Source organism: Melopsittacus undulatus, chromosome 11, assembly GCF_012275295.1.
Source record: "Melopsittacus undulatus isolate bMelUnd1 chromosome 11, bMelUnd1.mat.Z, whole genome shotgun sequence".
Lineage (NCBI taxonomy): Eukaryota > Metazoa > Chordata > Aves > Psittaciformes > Psittaculidae > Melopsittacus > Melopsittacus undulatus.
This window is the reverse complement of record NC_047537.1, coordinates 9,883,148-9,904,556: the sequence shown is the minus strand read 5'-3', so window position 1 is coordinate 9,904,556 and position 21,409 is coordinate 9,883,148. Positions and strand designations below refer to the sequence as shown.

The following is a 21,409-nucleotide window of genomic DNA, read 5'->3' as shown; positions in this document are numbered from 1 at the left end:
AGGTCTCCACCCCCCTGTGCTCTGCCTGGGGAGCCCTTTGACAAGACGAGGTCACAGTCTGGAGGGCAAAAATCCCAAGGATTTGTTTTAATGTTAGAATTTAATTCCCTTTTTTGCAAATCTCATCTTTTCTGAAAGACTTGAGCCCTTTGGAGCACAGTTCATGTTATGCACTCATATATCACAGGAGGAGTGGAAAGGGATCTGAGACAGTTTGAGTGTTTGTCTTCTTTTAACAAATGAAACTCAATCAGATGGTGACTGGCTGAGAGGAAAGGTGTTATTTTAATGATTGTACCTGTTCACCTGTTTGCAGGATAAAAAAGGTGAAGTACAGAACCAAAAACCAGAATAAAAAGCTGGAAGTAGGGGGAGAGAAACCAGATGATGTTATACAACCATTTGGGGAACCTAAGAGGGATTTGTTTCTCTATGAATGTATGTACCAAGATGCCGTGAAGTTTTTTCCCCTTCTATCTGAATGAGGCCTACAGGGATAGTGGAGAGTGACTCTTCATCAAGGAGTGTAGGGATGGTACAAGGAGTGGTGGGCTTGAACAGGGGAAGTTCAGGTTAGATCTAAGGCAGGAGCTCTTCCCTGGGAGGGTGCTGAGGCACTGGCACAAGGGGCCCAGAGAAGCTGTGGCTGCCCCATCCCTGGCAGTGCTCAAGGCCAGGTTGGACACAGGGGCTTGGAGCAAGCTGCTCCAGTGGAAGGGGTCCCTGCCCATGGCAGGGGTTGGAGCTGCAGGAGCTTTAAGGTCCCTCCAACCCAAACAAAGCTGCGATGCTATACCATGATTATTTTAGTTAGTTTAAAATGCATATCAAAAATGTTTATTCTTACTAAATGTAACAAAACCTTCCTGGCATGGGAACAGAAATACAGGGAAGGCCTTGCAAAACAGAGTTACTTTAAATGTACTTGTGTGCTTTTTCCTGCACAGGACGGTGTTGGTGGAACTCCCCTACAGTAGGAGAGTTAATATTAGCAGGTTGAGCTCAGCTGTCTGGGCTGATGATGCATGTTGGCGATCAACATGTTCTGGCTGGCTGAATGGTTTGTGCACGTGCAGTGTTCTGACAGTGTGGAAGACCCTTGGTGGAAGTGGGGTCATGGAGTTGTGTATTTTAAATTCATTTTCTTGTACAGTGGGCAGAGGGATGTGCCAGCGCACCGGGCACCGCTCAGCCATTGGTCAGGGGATCATGTACACACTGCATTAACTCTGTGTGTGTCTGAGCTCCATGTTCTGTAACAAAAGCACTGTTGGTGCTGGAATTTGATAGAATCCCAGCCTGGTTTGTCTTGGAAGGGCCCTTAAAGCTCCTCCAGCTCCAACCCCTGCCACGGGCAGGGACCCCTTCCACTAGAGCAGCTTGCTCCAAGCCCCTGTGTCCAACCTGGCCTTGAACACTGCCAGGGATGGGGCAGCCACAGCTTCTCTGGGCACCCTGTGCCAGCACCTCAGCACCCTCCCAGGGAAGAGCTTCTGCCTAAGAGCTCATCTCAGTCTCCTCTCTCTTGGGCAGGTTCAAGCCATTCCCCTTGGCCTGTCCCTAGAGCTCTCTCTTGTAGTACTGTCTGTCTGGTCCTGTGTGTTCTATATCTGTGAAAACGTAACTTTCCACCAGCAGAGCAGAGATTCTAATACATTGCTGCAGGTAGACATGCCTCAGAAAGCTCCCTCTGCAGCCCCCTTGGAGGAAAGCAGCATTTGGTTCTGGATGTGTGTGAGCAGCAAGTATGACAGTCTGGATCTTGGGATTTGTTCAATTTCTTCATCCTGACATGTGATTCTGGCAGCGTATTGTGGATTCTCTTTCATATTCTGCTTGTGTACTCTTTCAGGTAGAGGCATTAACCAATCAACCCAGAGCCACCACAGTACACGCCGTCAGAGATTCTGAACTTGCCAAACTCCCTGAGGGAGCACTGGTATCTATCAAGCGCAAATTCCCCCAGGTAAGGAAATGAAAACTCAGTTCAGTCTGTCTCAAATGATGTCTGAGGAGCTAAAATTCTCCATTAGCACCAAGTCCTTTGAGGGTTTTATATGTTGATGCATACTGAGAAACATCTGGTTTTCTTTGTCTGCCTGATCTGATCTATACCAGGCTTTCATCAGTTTCTCTTACTTCAGCATGCTTTATTGCAGGGCTGTTTTGTGTGTCTGGCAAGAGCTCATGTAAATGCAGGCCATGCTTATTTAGCAAAGTGGAAATCACTTAGTGCTATTGATACTAAATGGAGTTTGACTTCTAAAATCACTTTAAAATGTTGTTACTCATTTGTCTTGCTCACCTGGACTTGGAGCTAGCACTTGGCTACACGTACCTTTATTCCCAGAGCATTGATACTGGGTTTTGGGTTTCGTTCCCTTGCATTTTAGGCTGTCAGTCCTTATTCTGTGACTGCCAGATCTGTCTGTCTTGAAGACTGGGATTGCTCCCTGTGAATCCATCAACTTATCTGTCTCCTGTAATTCACTTGGCATTATACCTCCCTCCTGCCCAACTGGAGTCTGACGGACTCAAAATGTAATTCTTTTGTCCCTAAGTGCATCAGGGACATTATACTAAGCACTAAATTGTTGCATTAACCTTAAAGGCAGCTTTTTAATGCTGTTACTTCAAATGATTTCTTATTTTTCTTTTTGCTGTCTTTAAGGCATATACTTACTTTGCCACGTGTCTTAAAAAGACCTGCAAAAGTAGTAAACCAAGTTAAAATCCTTGCATAAATCCTGGCATCCTGCTTCTTTCCTAGGGCACAGTAACTTTTTAATGACTGTTTTTTTAACCATATAACATAAAGCCTATATTCATGCACTCTCCTCTTACAAAAGCTGTGGGGTTTTGTCTCTATTATTGCAGTAGGTGCTCAGAAGTTATATCAATGACAAATAATCTTCCTGGTTTCTTTGTGAGCATTAATTTGGCTGAAGTGTTTCTGAACTTGTGGTGTGGGTTGTTAAGGCGCTCCTGTGCTCGGGGTCTCTCTTGAATAGTCCTCTGAGCCTCATCTTCTCTATTTGATGTAACAGGTTTCCTGCTTAGATTTATGATATAGTAGCACTGTTCAACTTGTGGACATAAAAGGAGGAAGCTGTTCCCTGTGAGGGTGCTGAGGCGCTGGCACAGGGTGCCCAGAGAAGCTGTGTCTGCCCCATCCCTGGCAGTGCTCAAGGCCAGGTTGGACAAAGGGGCTTGGAGCAGCTGCTCCAGTGGAAGGTGTCCCTGCCCGTGGCAGGGGTTGGAGCTGGAGGAGCTTTAAGGCCCCTTCCAAAACAAACCAGGCTGGGATTCTAAGATTCTGTAACTAAGCTGATCAGAAGATGCTTTGAGAACTGGAGCACCTCCTCTGCTATGGAGACAGGCTGAGAAAGGCTGGAAAATACACTGCATATATATAAATTTATATATATATATTTATATATATATAAACATATATATATGTGTGTGTGTGTCAGCACATACGAAGGAAGAGGCAGTCCAAGAGAAGAGAGTCTAGAGCACACAGAAGGTGGCTGGTTAGTGTTTAGAAAAGTCACCTACGAAGGCAAAGCGACAGTGAAATATTAAGGGAAGTCATGGCAACTGTTTTCAAATGGATAAAGTTGTTCCTTGATAGAAGGGTGTGAGCTATTCACCATATTGGATAGAGCAAATGGTGGGGTACTGAAATTGCAGCAGGTGGGTAATGAGGAAAAGCTGATTTTGCTCTCTAGAAAGGCTGAAAAAATGTTACTTGGTTTTATAACCTCTTAAAATGCTATGCCTGAGGTAGTGCTAAGTGCTGAGCAGGGGGATGTGCCAAGTGATTTCTCTCTGTCTGGTTTTCCCTCTTGTTATTCTAGTGGAATGATTTACACACAGGATTTATGATGTTGTTTTCCTCATCCATCCAGAAGTACTGCAGCAATGAAGGGATAGCTGGTGCAGGAGTTTGAAACAACTGGCAAGGTAGCAGGAGCTTGTTTGTGATTCAGCAGCAGGATGGGGGGTTTCCCTGTCAGTTCTCTGCACATCAGAAAAGCATCTTTTATAGAATTCCAGCCTGGTTTGTGTTGGAAGGGACCTTAAAGCTCCTCCAGCTCCAACCCCTGCCACAGGCAGGGACCCCTTCCACTGGAGCAGCTTGCTCCAAGCCCCTGTGTCCAACCTGGCCTTGAACACTGCCAGGGATGGGGCAGCTGCAACTTCTCCTGGCACCCTGTGCCAGCGCCTCAGCACCCTCACAGGGAAGAGCTTCTGCCTAAGAGCTCATCTCAGTCTCCCCTCGGACAGGTTCAAGCCATTCCCCTGTCCCTCCAGGCCCTTGTCCCAAGCCCCTCTCCAGCTTTCCTGCAGCCAGGCAGGCACTGGAGCTGCTCTCAGGTCTCCCCTTCAGGAGCCTTCTCTTCTCCAGGCTGAACAAGCCCAAGTCTCTCAGCCTGTCTTCACATGGCATCCCAGACATTCCCTACTGAAAGTGGTTCACAGTGCAAAACTTCCTTGTTTTCTCCAGGCTCAGCTCCTGCCTGAGGGCCCAGCTCTCCAGTGTAGCTGTCAGGGCACTCAGCCAGTAAGAGCATTTGCTCCTCTGACAGCCTCCGTGCTTGCTTCTGGTGCTGCTTGAAGCTTTTCAGTGTAGCAGGAGTGGAAGGGAATTGATTCTTTCTATTTTCATCACTGCCTTCAGTTCTGGAAAGTAGGACAGAGAATCAGCTCACGATTTTTGGCACCTCAAAGCAGCTTCGAAGCAGTAGCAAGAGCGCAGCATTTGTGAACAGATTATAGAGATGTTCTAACAGCAGCATGTAGCTTGGATCACATTTCCTAGATTAGCTTTGCCTCTACCAAGCTGAGATTGTTTTTATGATTCGAACTTGAAACCTGCTGTAACTGATGGAAATTGCACTGAGAAATTGCTTAGGAGCCGGGGGAGGAGGGGAACTGTGAGATAACCTTCTGCATGCTACAAAATACACAGGTTTTCTGCATCTTTCTTTTAATTCCCTATGCCTGTTCTTGGGATTTAAATACATGCAGAACCCAGCACCCATCCTGAACAGTGAGTCCTGCTGCCTTTGTATGCTTTCCTGAGGTGCATGGAGCCTTCCCTGGGGTTATCTGCCTCTCAAAGCACGATCTGTAATGTGTCCTCTATTCAAAACGCTTTCTTCTGCATTGGCTGTACTGTGCATCGCATTATTTCAGCTTGATGTAGCACTGGAATAGGTCAGGAGAGGTCATGCTTCTAGAGTTTTCTGTATTTATCCTTGTGGTCCATTCAGATAAGTTTTTTCTTGGCTGTAGAAGTGGATGTGAAAAGGAGAGAAGAAAAATGTTCATTGGGAGCCTGGTCACCGCCTGTAGCTGCCCAACACGAGGCAGGCAGGAGCGAGGGCTTAATCACAGCAGTGATGTGAGAATGCCATTTTTCTTCAAGACACAATTGATCACAAGTGTTAGAAGCTCAAAGAGCCCCAGGATAAAGCTTCAGTTCTCCTGTGTGCTGTAGCAGCATTTGAAAGGTGCTGGAAATGGTTGTGAGTGAGCCTCGAACATTTGCTTTGTCACAGCAGTTCTCCAGCTGTCGGAAGTTTTCATGGGAGACCCCTTGCTAAGCTCCCTGACTGTGTGACAAGCAGAGTGTTTAGCAGAGCTGGGGCCATGGAAAGCTTCAGTAATGCCCTGATTTTATTCAAGGTGAGGATCTAATTTACCTCTCCTCCTCCCTTGTCCCTCCAAAGAAAAAAAGCTTAAGAAAGCTGGTAGAGAATAGTCTCGACTCCTGGCAAGAGCTCTGCAGAAATGAACCTGCTATTATGTGACTTTGTATAGGTGAAATGTTCTTATTACTATTTTACCCCAATTGCATTTACTTTGTAGAACAGAAAGCTCTTGGCAGCCCTGTTTTCCATGCTAGCCTATTCGGTCTCTGTGGTAGAAAGCACTTTTACATGTCCTTTAACAAAATCACATACGTTAAGGTCTATAATACCCTGTTGTGAAGGCACCAATAAATTATTTGACATATTTAATTTAAAGGTGGCTACTGGATGACTGGTTTGCATTTTAAAGGCTTAACTGTTGTATTAACCTAATATTTAAAATTCACAGTCACCTGAGAAAGTCTTTAGCTCACCTGTGAGCCCTCTTGTTCACTGCAAGAATCATAGAACCACAGCATGGTTTGTGCTGGAAGGGACCTTAAAGCTCCTCCAGCTCCAACCCCTGCCACGGGTCGGGACCCCTTCCACTGGAGCAGCTTGCTCCAAGCCCCTGTGTCCAACCTGGCCTTGAACACTGCCAGGGATGGGGCAGCCACAGCTTCTCTGGGCACCCTGTGCCAGCGCCTCAGCACCCTCACAGGGAAGAGCTTCTGCCTAAGAGCTCATCTCAGTCTCCCCTCGGGCAGGTTCAAGCCATTCCCTTTGGCCTGTCCCTACAGGCCCTTGTCCCAAGCCCCTCTCCAGGTTTCCTGCAGCCCCTTTAGGCACTGGAGCTGCTCTCAGGTCTCCCCTTCAGGAGCCTTCTCTTCTGCAGGCTGAACAAGCCCAGCTCCCTCAGGCTGATGTGCACTGCACAGCACCTTTACCATCGATTAGTTGTTACTGTGAATTTGGATATTTGTGTAGATTTTGTGTCAGTTTTCCATGATTTCTCTAAATCAGTTTGATTAGCCGAGATGGGAAAAAGCTTTGCTTGTTCCCATTGTTGCCTATCAGGAGATAGTCTGTTTGCCAGGCAGTCCATACTGTTCACACACTGAAAAAATTTCCATAGGGAAGTAATTTACATCTGAATTCTCATGAAAATCCTTTTCAAAAGGGCTTATTGTAAAGCAACTCTTAAGTTTCACAGTTGAATAGGAACAAAAGCTTTAACTCGGACCCAGCCATGGAAGATTAGCTGGGTGTGGATAATAGGTAGAAATATTTAAAGGGATTATAGGAGATAGAATGCTATAGTGTCACTGTATCCACTTGGTGTGGGAATTGGAATAGCTGTGAAGCAAGTGGTGCTCAAGAGGATCCCCAAGACCCATGATGGATGGTGCAGTGTCTGCACCAGCACTGCCGGATGATGGGGAGCTGTAATTCTGCCTGGCCACCTCCATGAAGGTCATTTGTTTTGGAACTGGAATTAGTCATCCTAAAGAGGCAAATACAGTCCCCTTGGGAATGGGAAGTTCAGTCCTTGTCCTGCAATGCAGAGGCTGCAGGTTGGTTGAGTAATTTAATGTTAGTTAAGCAGAGGGAGAATTAATGGTTTCCTGGAGCCTTCTCTAGCTAATGTAGGAACAGACATTCCCGTTCAATCCAGGGGAGCTGGGGGGATTGGAGGCTGCTAAGGAGCTCAAGTGGGTCTTATTGGAGATGGAGCTGATTTGGAAACAGTCAGGAAGACAACATATTTCTAGGTACATGGTAAGCTGGGTCAGGGGGGTGGAATTGTGCTGAATAATGTGCTCTCTGTTGCCATTTGAGAAAGAAAAGTACTCTTTATCCTGTTTTGCCCTGAACAAGAGTGTTCTGCTGAGTTAATCTGGAAAGGTGAGGAGGTGGGAGGATGAGCATTTCATTTCCTTTGCCTACCTGGAGAAGGGCTTTGGACAAGGACCTGTAGGGCCAGGCCAAGGGGAATGGCTTGAACCTGCCCGAGGGGAGACTGAGCTGAGCTCTTAGGCAGAAGCTCTTCCCTGTGAGGGTGCTGAGGCGCTGGCACAGGGTGCCCAGAGAAGCTGTGGCTGCCCCATCCCTGGCAGTGTTCAAGGGCAGGTTGGACACAGGGGCTTGGAGCAGCTGCTCCAGTGGAAGGTGTCCCTGCCCATGGCAGGGGTTGGAGCTGGAGGAGCTTTAAGGTCCCTTCCAACAGAAACCAGTCTGTGGATCTATGAAGATGTGTCTCAACTGAATGTCCTGCTCTGAGCCAGACATTATGAATTTACCATTGCAGTGCTGTCTGCAGAGCAGGACAGACTTTGGGGCTGCTGGAGAGCAGCAGTGCTGCACTGGAATCTTGAGTAGCTTCTGAGATGGAGATGTGCTCAGTTTTTAGATCTGTAACATCAGATTTCTGCCTTCTGCTCTGAAGAGTCTTTTGTATGAGCTCTGGAGCGAGGGCTTTACTTTGGGGGATGTTTTGGGAAGTTGACTCAGACATCTCTAAGAATCAGGCTCCAGAGTCCAGACTCATGCTTCGAGACCTGGTGGATGGATATTGAGGTTGGTGGCAAAGCCTGGTGACCTTTCTGAATCCCTTCAACAGCTTGAGTTGGTAACAGCGGGTAGGAAAGTGCCCTCCTTGTCACAAGGGCACGTTTAACTTGGACTGTGAAGCCACAGTGCTGCAGCTCTGTTCGCACTTGGCCTTACACCAGAAGTGCCCGATCAATGTCCCTGCTCCTTGTTACTGGTTGCAGTGGTTAACAGTGGTGAACTGAGCAGGACCTGCGCTCTGCTATAGTGGTTTCTGATAATAAGGAATGATAACTTCTGCTTTCTCACCAAGTCAAACAAGTTTAGGTCTATCCCTAGTAGAGGAGTCAAAAAGTTGCATTTGCTTTGTAGGCAATTAATGATTCTCACCTAACTGGGGAGCCTTCTGGTGTTCTTTGGGAAGTTTGGGCTCCAACTCGCTGTCTGAAAAATCAGAGCAGATTTGTCTCCAAACCCTAAACCTCAGCTCCTGCTCTTGTGTCTGTGGAGAGCAGAGGGGGGTGTTTGCATGGCTGGGTGAATGGGTGCTAAGAGTGACTCTAAAACCCAGATGTGCCATAGGTGTGAGCACTCCAGGTGCTTCTGCCTGTGCTGTGAAGGCTGTCTAGCTCTGGGTGATGGTGCTGCCATGCACATGAGACAGTTCAGATGTTGCATGTTCTGATGCCTGGGGACTGCTCTGTGCTTTTCTGGCACCATGCTTGGGAAAGGCTGGTGTTTACATGGAGAGGGGGAGGAAGCCTGGCCTGTTTCGGGAAGAGCAGTGCCTGTCCATCAGTGGCTCAGCACTGCCAGGGTTGTATGGCACACTGCAGCCCTGGAGGATTGAAAACTCAGGTTTCTTCCAGGTCAGTCTGGTTTTCCCAGCAGCACTGCCAGAGTTCCTGCCTTCCCCTTATGACCAAACCCTCACTGCCAATTCCCAGGACTAAAGAGGTAGGGTGGGAATCAGTGACTGCTGAATCACTTCCCAGATGTCTGTGCTGAGATACCACCCTGCTACCTGCCTTCCTCCTGCCTCCATCTCCTCCAGGCACACAGGGAATAACCCTTCAGTCCCTGTCCATGACATCCCAACCAAATAGCTGATTTCTGCTTCCTCCTCCTCCTCACCAGCCCCTCGGTGCCACTCCAGATCCTCTCCCAGAACCATGCCATAGTCTTGGGCTGCATCGAGCCGTGCTGCTCCTCCCTGTGCCCTGTTCCTGCAGGAATAATGGTGCTTGGAAACCTGATGAGTGATATTTCTTGTGTCTTGGTTTCAAATTCTCCTCAGTTGTACTGAATTTGGTGAGAGCTGCTCTGGCTGCCCTGCAGTGGTGAGTGAAGGTCAGCCACTGAAGGCTGGGTCTGCTGTCGATGGAGAGATGTGATTTATAAGGGTGAAGGTAAAGTTTGGGTTAGGTTTAAGGCAGAAGCTCTTCCCTGGGAGGGTGCTGAGGCGCTGGCACAGGGTGCCCAGGGAAGCTGTGGCTGCCCCATCCCTGGCAGTGTTCAAGGCCAGGTTGGACACAGGGGCTTGGAGCAAGCTGCTCCAGTGGAAAGGGTCCCTGCCTGTGGCAGGGGTTGGAGCTGGAGGAGCTTTAAGGTTGCTTCCACCCAAACCGGTCTGTGGTTCTATGATTCTATATAGATTTTTCCTTTGGACGGATGGACAAGCCTCTTTCCAAGGGAAACCTTGCCCTCTTGTGAAAGGAATCTGGTCTATTAACAGAGAACTCCGAGGAAATTTCAGTTCAGTTGTTCGCTCCGGTCCCAGGCGCTGTTCTTCGGCGTTGCCATGACTGCGGCAGTGACTCATCCCGTTGTGGTTGGTGACTTGCTTGTCTTACAAAGTCACCAGGGAAATAATTGCTCTATATCTTACGTAGCAAGGCTGCAAGGTCTGCTCCAGCAAACAGGCAAAGAATATTTCCCAGCAATAGGAGCAGCCAGCTGGAAAATGAGACCAATAGGTTTTATTCTTAGTTCCATCATTAACCTTGGACATTTTCTTTAACGGAGCTGGAGCTCTCCTGAGCTGTCTGTAAAGCAGAAACAGTGCTAAATACAGGAGATGGTTTTAGTAAGTAATTATAATTCTGATGTTTAAAGTGGTTCAGAAGTGTAAGATGTTCACACAGCTTCCAAAGCTGCTGTGCTGGTTGTGTAGATACGGGTTGTTGGGTGAACACATGTGAGCTGGGTTCTCAGGAATGCTCTCAGGAGACGCATTGTCTCCTTAGGAAGCACAATCAGCCTCTTTTATTAAGAATTCCCTCTTTCCCTCCCTGCTCCCTGTAGTTGGGTCAGTTTTCCATAGCTACACTCAATGCTGTTTATTCAGTTTCAGAACTGCAGCTCTTGCTGTTGCTAAAGTGGTAACAAGTCTGCTGGGTGATCATCAGCTCTTGTTATGTTTTGGACAAATGGGAGTGTTTTAGGTGCTGTCTGGGATTCCAGAATAAGGGAGGAGATGGGAAAGCATCACTGCTCTGGGTGTGGACAATCTATGTGCCACAGGGGCAAAGAAGAGGAACTTTCAAGAAGTTGGTCTTGGACCACTGTGGAGATGGATCCCTGCCCATGGCACAGGGTTGGAACTGGATGCTCTTAAGGTCCTTTGCAACCCTAAGCATTTTGTGATTCTATGGTTGATGAGGCATCTTCAGGACAGTGCAGTTATGGCTGTGGGACAGAGATTACTGAAATGACTTTGTTTAGCTCTTACTCCTTACTCTGCTCAAAGTCACCGTCTGTTAGAAGCTGCCTGTTTGCTCTTCTCCCTCCCTCCTAGAGATGCTTAATACAGATGCTTAATAAATCTTGGTGCTTATTAAAGTGATGACTTGCACAGTTTGGGGCCATTTATTTAATTTCATTTTCCAAGCAGGCTATAGAAATGATTCTGATGGACATGCCAACCTGGCTTAATGCTTATATGGCCTTTTACTTGAAAGATGCACCCTGAAGTGCCTGTTATGTGGGAACAGTGCGTCTGTCTTTGTCTGAAGTCTAAGGTAGCTGTTTCCTGCTTCTTATTGAGCTTATGAGGAGTCTGGGGAACATTTCTTGTGTTGGTATTTTATGTCTTCCTGAAGATTAGAGTTATTTTGACTTTGAATTATTTATTAGGGGGACAGTGTCTAATGATCGCTCTATTAATTCTTAATGCATTTAAATATCCCTTTTCCTTGTTTGGTAAAACCCTTGCACAGAGCTTTGTGGAATGAATGACGTGTTCCCCATGTCTGTCACTCCTTGGCATTGCAGTTATTAGTCTTTGGCTACAGCACTTGCTGGGATTATTGATTGTTGGGGATGAGCTGGTCAGCTCTCAGCTGTGCTGAGTATTGGTTTATATCCATGTGAGTCCTCCTGGAAAAAACACTAGGAAAAAAAATATGTCCCTAAAAAGGTCTCAGAGAAACGTGACTTGAGAGGAGAGCAGTTTGTTAGATACTTTGTTCTGGTTCTGCAGGCAGTGTGTCTGTATCCCTTTTATTCAAGATACCTTGTATTGATTACTGTAAATATGGACTAATTCCTAAAGGTCGGGTGGAAGCAGGATTGTGGAGGGAGATCCTGTAGTCTTGAGGCTTTTTGGGCCCTTAGTACCTACAGAGAGTGGAGGTGGCAGCAGCCACCCAGGAGTGAGAGTGACCCACAGGTCCCAGTGCCCTGCAGGGAGAATCGAGAACAGCTGCAAATGCAGCTTGATTGTTTGACAAAAAGTTGGATTTTTTTCATCTCTGCTGCACCCTGGGGTGACCCATCCCTGAGTCCTGATCCAGCTCTGGGGGAGCAGCACAAGACGGACCTGGAGCTGTTGGAGCGAGTCCAGAGGAGGCCATGGAGCTGCTGCGAGGGCTGGAGCAGCTCTGCTCTGGAGCCAGGCTGAGAGAGCTGGGCTGGGGCAGCCTGGACAAGAGAAGGCTCCTGAAGGGGAGACCTGAGAGCAGCTCCAGTGCCTAAAGGGGCTGCAGGAAACCTGGAGAGGGGCTTGGGACAAGGGCCTGTAGGGACAGGCCAAAGGGAATGGCTTGAACCTGCCCGAGGGGAGACTGAGATGAGCTCTTAGGCAGAAGCTCTTCCCTGTGAGGGTGTTGAGGCGCTGGCACAGGGTGCCCAGAGAAGCTGTGGCTGCCCCATCCCTGGCAGTGTTCAAGGCCAGGTTGGACACAGGGTCTTGGAGCAGCTGCTCCAGTGGAAGGGGTCCCTGCCTGTGGCAGGGGTTGGAGCTGGAGGAGCTTTAAGGTCCCTTCCAACACAAACCGGTCTGGGATTCTATGTTTTTCTTTTGTTCCCCCAAACAAGTTAAACACTGCCTGTTTGGGGTTCGCTTTATTTTCTTGTTCTTCCAGATTAGACTAAAATAAGGTAAAAGAAATCCAGAGAAATGATCAGTCACCATATGTTCCAGCCAGCGAAGAAGCCATGCTTATAAACCTTGTCTCTACAGTTTAACTTGATATGATGTCTTACAAGAGGTTGAAATGATCCATTTAGAGGCACTATTTTTAGTATATTCTGCCTGAATGTTTGTTTCTCTTCTTTCTTTCTCTCCCATTGCTAGGTTGTGACTAGACTTATTCACTTGCTGGGCGAGAAGATTCTTGGCAGTCTTCAGCAGGGAGGTAAGACTCGTTCCTGGACTACTCCATTGATGCTGATGCTTCCTGAGAGCTGGATTTATACACTCAAATCTGGAACCAGAAAAGCACATCCTTGAAATGAGAATTTGTCACTAAATATTTTAGCTGTTGTCACAAGTGAATGGTGATTTTATTATATATATGTGCACAATTTCTTTTGGCAGAGCATAGGTATTTCAGTGTGGGGATGGGATGATTTGCAATTGAAATAGAAAAAGAGTGCTGCTTGTGTGCACTGAAATTTCCTTGAGTTTCTTGTGAGAAGAGCTCCAAGGGAGTGCTTGAAATAGCAGCTGTAATAGACTTGAATCAGGCAGTCTGAGTGGCAGCTCCTGGAGACTGACTTAGTCTATCTGTATTTGCAGTATGTTACTGTATTAATTGAGAGGAAATGGTCCTATGGGTTGGTTCTTAAGCTTTTTGTATGTGGCACAGGCAAAACAAAGTGTATTTACTGATAGAAGTGTGTAGGAGGAAATATTCAAGGTGCAGTGCTTTGAAACTGCAACAGGGGAAGTTCAGGTTAGATAAAAAGAAGCTGCTTTGCTGTGGAACAGGTTGTCCAGAGAAGTGGAGAGCACCCAATCCCTGGCAGTGTTCAAGGCCAGATTGAGGAGAGTCTTGGGCAACATTCTGTGATTCTAACATGGTGTAGTGTGAGATGTCCCTGCCCATGGAAGGGGGTTGGAACTCAATGAGCTTTTAATGTGCCTTCCAACACAAACCAGTCTGGGATACTTCAGATGTTGCCACAGCTTCTCTGGGCACCCTGTGCCAGTGCCTCAGCACCCTCACAGGGAAGAGCTTCTGCCTAAGAGCTCATCTCCATCCTCGCTCTGGCAGCTTAAAGCCATTCCCCTTGGCCTGTCACTACCTGCCCTTGCACAAAGTGCCTTTCAAAAGTGCCTTTTTATCTTTCTCTTAACATGTCAGGTAAATGCACATCACATTTTAAAAAACAGTTTTACCATTGCCTAACTTCCATGGCAGCAGCCAAAAATGACAGGAATTGATCTTCATCTTCTCAAGTAGGAGACCTGTGGGAACTCTTTTTATGTGCCCTGGAGGATGTCACATTTCTCTTGGGTTAAGCAATTCTCTGGCACTTTCATTGCTGCCTGGCAGTTAAAAACCATGACGTGACACTGAAGTGACACACAGCTCCTGGGTTGGCTGATGGCAAGTCTCTTCTTTCCGAACAGGTCATCCCCTTGGATATCACAGCTCGGGCAGCAAGTGGGATGCTGGGAATCCTGCCAGCAATCTCTCCACAGTGGCAATTATGCCGGTGTCTGAAGATGTGCCACTGACAGCTTTTACTCTGGAGCTCAAGCATGCTCTCAGCGCTGTGGGTAAGAGGTGTTCATGTGTTACTGCCTCACGGGGAATGAATACCGCTTGTCTTTGTGGAGAGGTATGGCCAGGTACTTGGCATCAGCCAGAGGTGGATGCATGCTGCTTCAGGGGGTACGGATAGAGCAGCGCTCAGGATCAGCCTTTTTCATGACCTCTTGCTTCACTATTCCCACCCCTAACATGCATTTAATTTCAGTGGGAAACTCTGTGGCCTTAATGACTCAGAAATTTTAACCTCTCTGTCTGGCCTCTTGCCTTGGCTTCAATGGACAAATCCCCCACCAGTGCACTGTGCCCACAGGGCCTCTCTGTGAGTCCAGTTCTCTCCATCTCATCTCAGAGAGCTTTTCAGACTTCCTCAGTTGCACAGCTTCATCCACCAAAGGATCTCATGTGCAGTTTTCTTCTGTTGAGGTAGTGCAGTCAGTGGTAAGCATACAACTTGATGGAAGAGCCTTGTGGAGGAGATCCAGGCTGGCACTGGAAGTTCCATCTTTAGTCTTGGATCATTGTCCAGTTTGTTGCCAGCTTGTTTGCCTCTCCTGTGCTCACAAACCCCTGTATTCAGCTCACAGCTGAGTCATTAATTGCTTTACCCATTGGTGCAGTTGTGTCTGCAAGTTCTAGTTGCTCACAAACCCCTGTATTTAATTCACGATTCAGTTCATGCTCAATACTACAGTTTGACATTTCCTGAACATCCTCTTCTCGTCCTCAGACACTATCACACATCTCTTGAGTAAATCTGCTGTAATCCTTTGATGAATTGTTACTCTGCTATCTCATGGCTTTTGATTTTGAAAAGTACAGGTTATACAATACTTGAGGTACAACCACTTACATTTATTGGTTACTGCCTTTTTGACCTCAAGGGTATCTGGAGCTGGCACTTACTATTCTGCTATAAAAAATCTATTAGGTGATCAGGCACAGGGAAAAGCTGTTGTTGCTTAATCCCTTTAACCTTTGAAATGTGGATTTGTGTGCAGCTTATGGTAGAGTCACAGTGAGAACTGATTTGTGGGCGGTTGAAGATTCCTCTTACTTTGAGATGCTCCATCCCTAATGGAGCACAGCTCCCTGCTATACTGCTAATGGGTACTTCTTATGGATTGGTGCCAGCTTGTTTTGACGTGTGACAGCACTTGGAGCCTGTAAATAAAACAAACAGACATTTAAGTAGGTAGATGGACTATTTGGGAATAAAAATAACTTCTCCAGTTGAAAGCGACTGGAATGAGGGGGTTTGTGATATCACTTCACCTTTCCTCGGTCACCCTTTTCGCCTTCTCTTTTTCCTAAACTGATGTCTGTGTGGTGCTCAGCAGCTCTGGATGGTACTGCACAACCTTGGCTTCTGGAGTTCTTGCCAAAATGGTGCAGTGGGAAGAGAGAAGTGTTGTGTGAAAACACAGCTGGCCATGTGGCTCCCAGCACAGTTAGCAGAGCAAGCCCGCCAGCCTTTATAACCTCTGCTCACTGGGACAGTCCATCAGCAATGCTCTGGGACAGTGGTGAACCTTCTGCCAGTGCTTCACTGCGAGGGGCTTGCTGTATGCTAGTTGTTTCTTTCTCAGCAACAGCAAGCTCTGCTTGCCTTTTAACCTTTTCTATTTCCTCCTTTTCTCCTCTTGTGTTTTCTCCTATCCCTGTCCAGAGAAGCTGTGGCTGCCCCATCCCTGGCAGTGTTCGAGGCCAGGTTGGACACAGGGCTTGGAGCAAGCTGCTCCAGTGGAAGGTGTCCCTGCCCCTGTCAGGGGCTTGGAACTGGGTGAGCTTTAAGGTCCCTTCCAACACAAACCAGACTGGGATTCTATGATTATTATTTTTTGGAGCTGAGAGCATCTTTGATTAAAAAGCTCTTTTGCAGAATTCAGATTTTTTAGAAGTATTTGCGTAACTATTTTTTGTTCTTTTTCTGGGGCCAGCTCAGAGATACCATGTGGCTTTCAATGCTGGTTCTATGTGGGAGCCCTCTGATCATATATAATTTCAAACCAATGTAGGGAGGAATTCAAATCCAACATATGTGTCTCTCCTTCCTTTCTGCCCTTTAAATATAAGCTTTCTTCCACTTCTAAAAATGTAAAGTGTATTGGAAAGCTCACTGAAATATCTTTGCTAATACTTTAGAGGAGTTTTTAATTGTACTTCTGCTTCGTTTTCCCTTCTTTACACACAGATCAGATGTAAGTGTTAAGTATTTAATGTGGTGCCTTGGCCCTGGCACAACTGAGTATTTCATGCTGGGAAATCAAACTCATTTATCAGTTCTGTCTCTGCCACAAGACTTTATAGACTTCCATTAGGCCAAATGTAAATTCTCTTTTGATGAAGTCCAGGCAAGGAAGTTGCTGTGCTAAAATCTTCCCTCAGTGCATTCTGGACTGGATGTATCTTATTGTGCCAGTATTTTTTCCAGGTGAGGTGGGTTTCATGAGCAAGCTACTCTAGTGGAAGGTGTCCCTGCCCATGATAGGGGGTTGGAACTGGACGAGCTTTAAGGTCCCTTTCACCCAAACCGTTCTATGTTTCTATGATTTACAGTCATTTCTAAGCATCAGAGATCACACCTTGACCTCTGGGTGTCTGATTTCTCTAGGCAACTTTCTGGCTATGTTTTATGAGGCTTAGAACTATGGTATCTGTATTCCCACTCCTGCATATCTTATGAAATTGATGTGGAGAACAGTTACTAAAGTGAGAACCACGCTCATCTTTGGAAAAAAGGAGTTTTATCTCTTCTGTGTGATGCTTGTGTCTCCTCACAGGCTCAGTTTGAGCTTGGGAGCCTTGCTTAAGGGTTTTCTCAGCCCTTTCCTTAAGTGCCTTTAAAAATATAAAATGAGCTATTCCTCAGACACTTGCCAGCATTTTGTTCTCCTCAATTCTCCTTCATGGAATTGTAGTTCTGTACTGAATGATTCTGGAGTACCAGTTTAGATGCTCCATGAGGTTTCCCCATGAATCATGATCCTCAGTGCCTGGGGGTTAGGCTGCTGCTGTGTGGTTTTCTCACCTGAAGCACATCAAGGCCCAGAATTCAGAATCCCAACAAGGTCACAGCATGAAAAGGTCCCTCAGGGGCTGTTAAAAGTCCCCTCCTCTGGCTTGAGAATGTCATGAACTGCATCTCATGAAATTGCTGGCGGCTGGGAGAATGTCATCAGGCTTGCCTTGCTCTAATACTCTTCCCCAGCAATCTGCTGCTGGGTACAGTCACAGACACACTACTAGGCTTAGATAAATATTTAATGTTACCTCATATCACCTCTGCTTTGTTCTTAACTTTGAGCTCATCACCCTATGTCTAAAGGTCCTGAAAAAGAACAGTTCCTGAAGGATGTAGGCGGCTGCTGGAGGATGAAGGGATTGTAGAACTACAGCCTGGTTTGTGTTGGAAAGGACCCAAGAGATCCAGCTCCCACCCCTGCCACGGGCAGGGACATCTGCCACTGGAGCAGCTTGCTTCAAGCCCCTGTGTCCAACCTGGCCTGTCATGTAGATGTTTTCATGACTCCAGCAGCAGCTGTAAATGGCCTGTGGGGCTGATGGCAGGAGTGGGAAGAACATCGCTAGGTGATGATCTGTAACTATGATAATGCAAGTTTAGAAGGCACTAACTAACTAACTAACTTTCTTTTGCGTGCTCCTGCCTGCTGGTGTGGCTGTTCAAGGAGGATGTACTTGAGAAGGAGAGCTTTTAGTTTGTTGCTCTCTCCAGTTTAGTTTAAATAACACTTTTGGTCATTCTGGTCTATGAGAACACATATGTTGTTGTTCTTGATCACATTAATGGAGGGTTATTTAATGGTTTGTTAATTGGGAGCTTGCTAGAAATTGGGAGTGGAGAGCAGATGGTTGTTATTTCTGAAACAAACCAGAGTGGGTTCAGTTGGAAGCATCCATGTGCTCTCTGCTGGGGCTGAACAAGGGTCTGGGCAGCTCTGTCCCATGTGTCAGTGTGCAGGGGGATGCCTTGCAGGCTTAGACCTTAGAGCAGCTCCAGTGCCTAAAGGGGCTGCAGGAAAGCTGGAGAAGGGCCTGGGATAAGGGCCTGTAGGGACAGGCCAAGGGGAATGGCCTTAACCTGCCCGAGGGGAGACTGAGATGAGCTCTTAGGCAGAAGCTCTTCCCTGGGAGGGTGCTGAGGCGCTGGCACAGGGTGCCCAGAGAAGCTGTGGCTGCCCCATCCCTGGTCAGTGCTCAAGGCCAGGTTGGACACAGGGGCTTGGAGCAAGCTGCTCCAGTGGAAGGTGTCCCTGCCCGTGGCAGGGGTTGGAGCTGGAGGAGCTTTAAGGTCCCTTTCAACACAAACTGGTCTGGGATTCTATGATATGCTCCTCCAAGGCTCTTTTCATGCTTGATGGGGATGTGTTGTCCCCATTCAGGTCATGTATGGGTGACATAGCCATCATCTTGACTGTCACAGAGATGCACCTTGGCTCTACAAGCCTGCCTGTCACCTGCACAGAAGGTTGTGGCTGGCAGGGTGTCTGGGTTGATGGTTCCCCTGGAGGGCATGGCCCTCTGTGTCAGAGCAGTGTGGGGCCCTCCCACCTCCTCCTGATGTCCTTGAATCTTGGTGACTGAGTGCAAGGAGGTAGCAGGCAAACACAGACATGCAGCATATTCTGCTCCTTCCCTCTGTGTTTGTCTCTCTTGATGTTTTTATTGCATTCCTTGGTAGATGTTTTTATTGCATTCCTTTGCTGCTGAACTTCCACCACTGTTACAAGGTTTAGTAAGTCACTTATAGTGGAAGAAAATGTGGTCAATATATCACTTCTGTTTCGCTAAGAACTTTGGCACATTAAAGAACACAAATGGTAATTCTGCTGTTGAATGCTTTTTCAGAATTGACCTGTCCTCTCTCCCTTGCTGTCTTCGTCATGTGCAATGTCATCAGTATTTCTTCTGGGAGACCTCTTTCAATCCTGTTATGCTATCCAGAGTTGTGCTAGACCAACAGTTGTGAGGCTGAATGGTGAATCAGATCAAAGAATCTACCCGTGTTAAAAAAGAGGTGGTAAAAGCCCCACAAGAGTCGGGTCTCAGAATCCCAGCCTGGTTTGGGTTGACGAAACCTTAAAGCTCCTCCAGCTCCAACCACTGCCACGGGCAGGGACCCCTTCCACTGGAGCAGCTTGCTCCAAGCCCCTGTGTCCAGCCTGGCCTTGAAGAGGCTTCCTGCAGAAGGATGGTTCAGTGAGCACCAGGGAGGAGCAGCACAGATGCAGGAGTGTAGGACAGGTTAAACCAGCTCTGCTCTTGAAGGGTGTATGAACTAATTCTATCTACTTGGAACTTGCAGCTTTCATAGGAACCAACTCCCAGAAGCTTTACTGGAAGATGGGGAAGTTCAGTTCTCCTCTCAGGTCATCCTCCTTTCTGTGCTTTCTTAACAGCTTTTACTTGGTAACCCTTGGTCTTCAGTTATGGATATTTTTGCCCTGTTTATTTGCTCTTCCTTCCTCATCAGTGTCACAAAGAACAAACATGATTTGGATGTTGGAAAGTACAAGATAATAAATCATACTTCTGAGTGTTTTCCAGTCTAACCCTGAGCTGTGTTAAAGCAGAGTGAAGTCTTTGCAGGAGGAATTGAGCATCTTGAGCTGGCCTGGAGGTCATGGTGCTCAACTCTAGGTTGTTGGACTTGCAGCTTTTCCTTATGGAGCAGAGAAGCGTGAAATTGCAACCGCACCATGTTGTTCCTTCATGGTTCCTTGATTTTTACCAAACACATTGAACTTGCTGTTTCATTAGTGCCTTGAGAGACCTCACGTAATGAAGTGTTTTGTTATTTGCAACATAAATCTCTGTTCTTTTTTAATGAAAATCTGACGGATTGCACAATGAAAGCATGAATAGTGCTCCTTCCTGCTTCGTAAATGTGAATTTCTCTCTCAGTATGGGACAGATAATGTTTTCTTTAGGTGCGAGGTTAATCTCTTCAGTTTTCTTTCGTTTGCTTTTGAATTCAGCTGCAGTTATTCAGCAACCTCCACCACATACACACGTGGTGCTGCTGCTGAGACAGGATTGCTGATAAGGAAAAATCAAGTAAGTGCCTGCAGGAAACTTGGTGTGCTTCAAAATCCATTCTGGCTGTAATGTGGTTGCCAGGCATGTCCCTGTGCCTGTCTCTGGAGTGCAAGTCGTGTGAAACAGGCTGGGCCCCACAGGTTTGGGGGTCTCTCTCCTTGGGGTTCATGGTGGCACAGGCTCCTGTTAGCCTATTGATTAGGTAGCACTACTCTAGAGAGCTTTAGGATTTACCTGGGAGCTGGTTCAGTGCAGGATGAACAAATGATGTATTTCAGTATGTCAATGAAATAGCTCTTGTGTTTGAAACTAGGTTCCTCAGCTTTCTGGGGCTGCAAAAGGTCTGTGATATTCTGAATGTTGTGCTGGTGCAAATGCAGCTGCAGTAGAAACCCTCATCCTACGTGACACCACGAATGTGATAGAAGAGAGCTTGTAGGTTATGACTAATGCAGTAACAGAGCCCTGGGAATATGGAGAATGGGAAGATGTTACTATAGATAAATGTGCAAGGTTTTGTCAAGGCTTCGTGCTGGCTCTTTCTTCTCTGCTCATTGCACCAATCCATCATGATCCTCCAAGCAAGCTCACAGAACTGCATTTGCTAGAGCTGCATTTCCTCAGTATGGTTTGTCAGGAGCTCAAGGGCAGGAGTTCATACCTGAAATTTCTTGTTCTTCCAGGTCCTGCTTTGCTGCTCACCAGTGATAACATCAAACAACGACTTGGGGCTGCTGCACTGGACAGGTACTGGCCCTCACTGATACCTGTGAACAAATCATGGAGTAAGAATGGGTTGGGTTGGAAAAGGGACCTTAAAGCTCATCCAGTTTTAACCCCCTGCCACTGGCAGGAACACCTTCCACTACCTGTCCAACCTGGCCTTGAACACTGCCATGGATGGGGAATATAGACAGTGCCTGGGAATAAAATCCTGTATTCCAACCTATGTTATGCTTTCTCATCAGGGGGTTTGAGACAACAGTGTTTCAGGAAGATTGGGTTTAAATGTAGTTGTTCTTTTTTCATATCTACTCTCTCACTTGTGAGATGGGAAAAGTTGATTTGCTCCAGGTGAGTATTGTGTTCTCAGTCTTAGAGGCTCCATGGAAGTCTTGTTGAAGTTAGGCATCACTGTAGTCTCTTGCCTCTGTCTATATA

General features: G+C 46.9%; 1 protein-coding gene across 1 annotated transcript in view; it reads left to right on the top strand.

Moving 5' to 3' along the window:
• The window catches only part of PNPLA7 (patatin like phospholipase domain containing 7), a 124,412-nt gene that overhangs the window by 50,985 nt on the left and 52,018 nt on the right, over window positions 1–21,409 (top strand). The window contains exons 20-23 of the mRNA XM_034067558.1: window positions 1,853–1,966; window positions 12,766–12,826; window positions 14,047–14,196; window positions 20,932–20,995. Coding sequence (XP_033923449.1) covers window positions 1,853–1,966; window positions 12,766–12,826; window positions 14,047–14,196; window positions 20,932–20,995 — 389 coding nt within the window. The remainder of the gene's footprint in view (window positions 1–1,852; window positions 1,967–12,765; window positions 12,827–14,046; window positions 14,197–20,931; window positions 20,996–21,409) is intronic.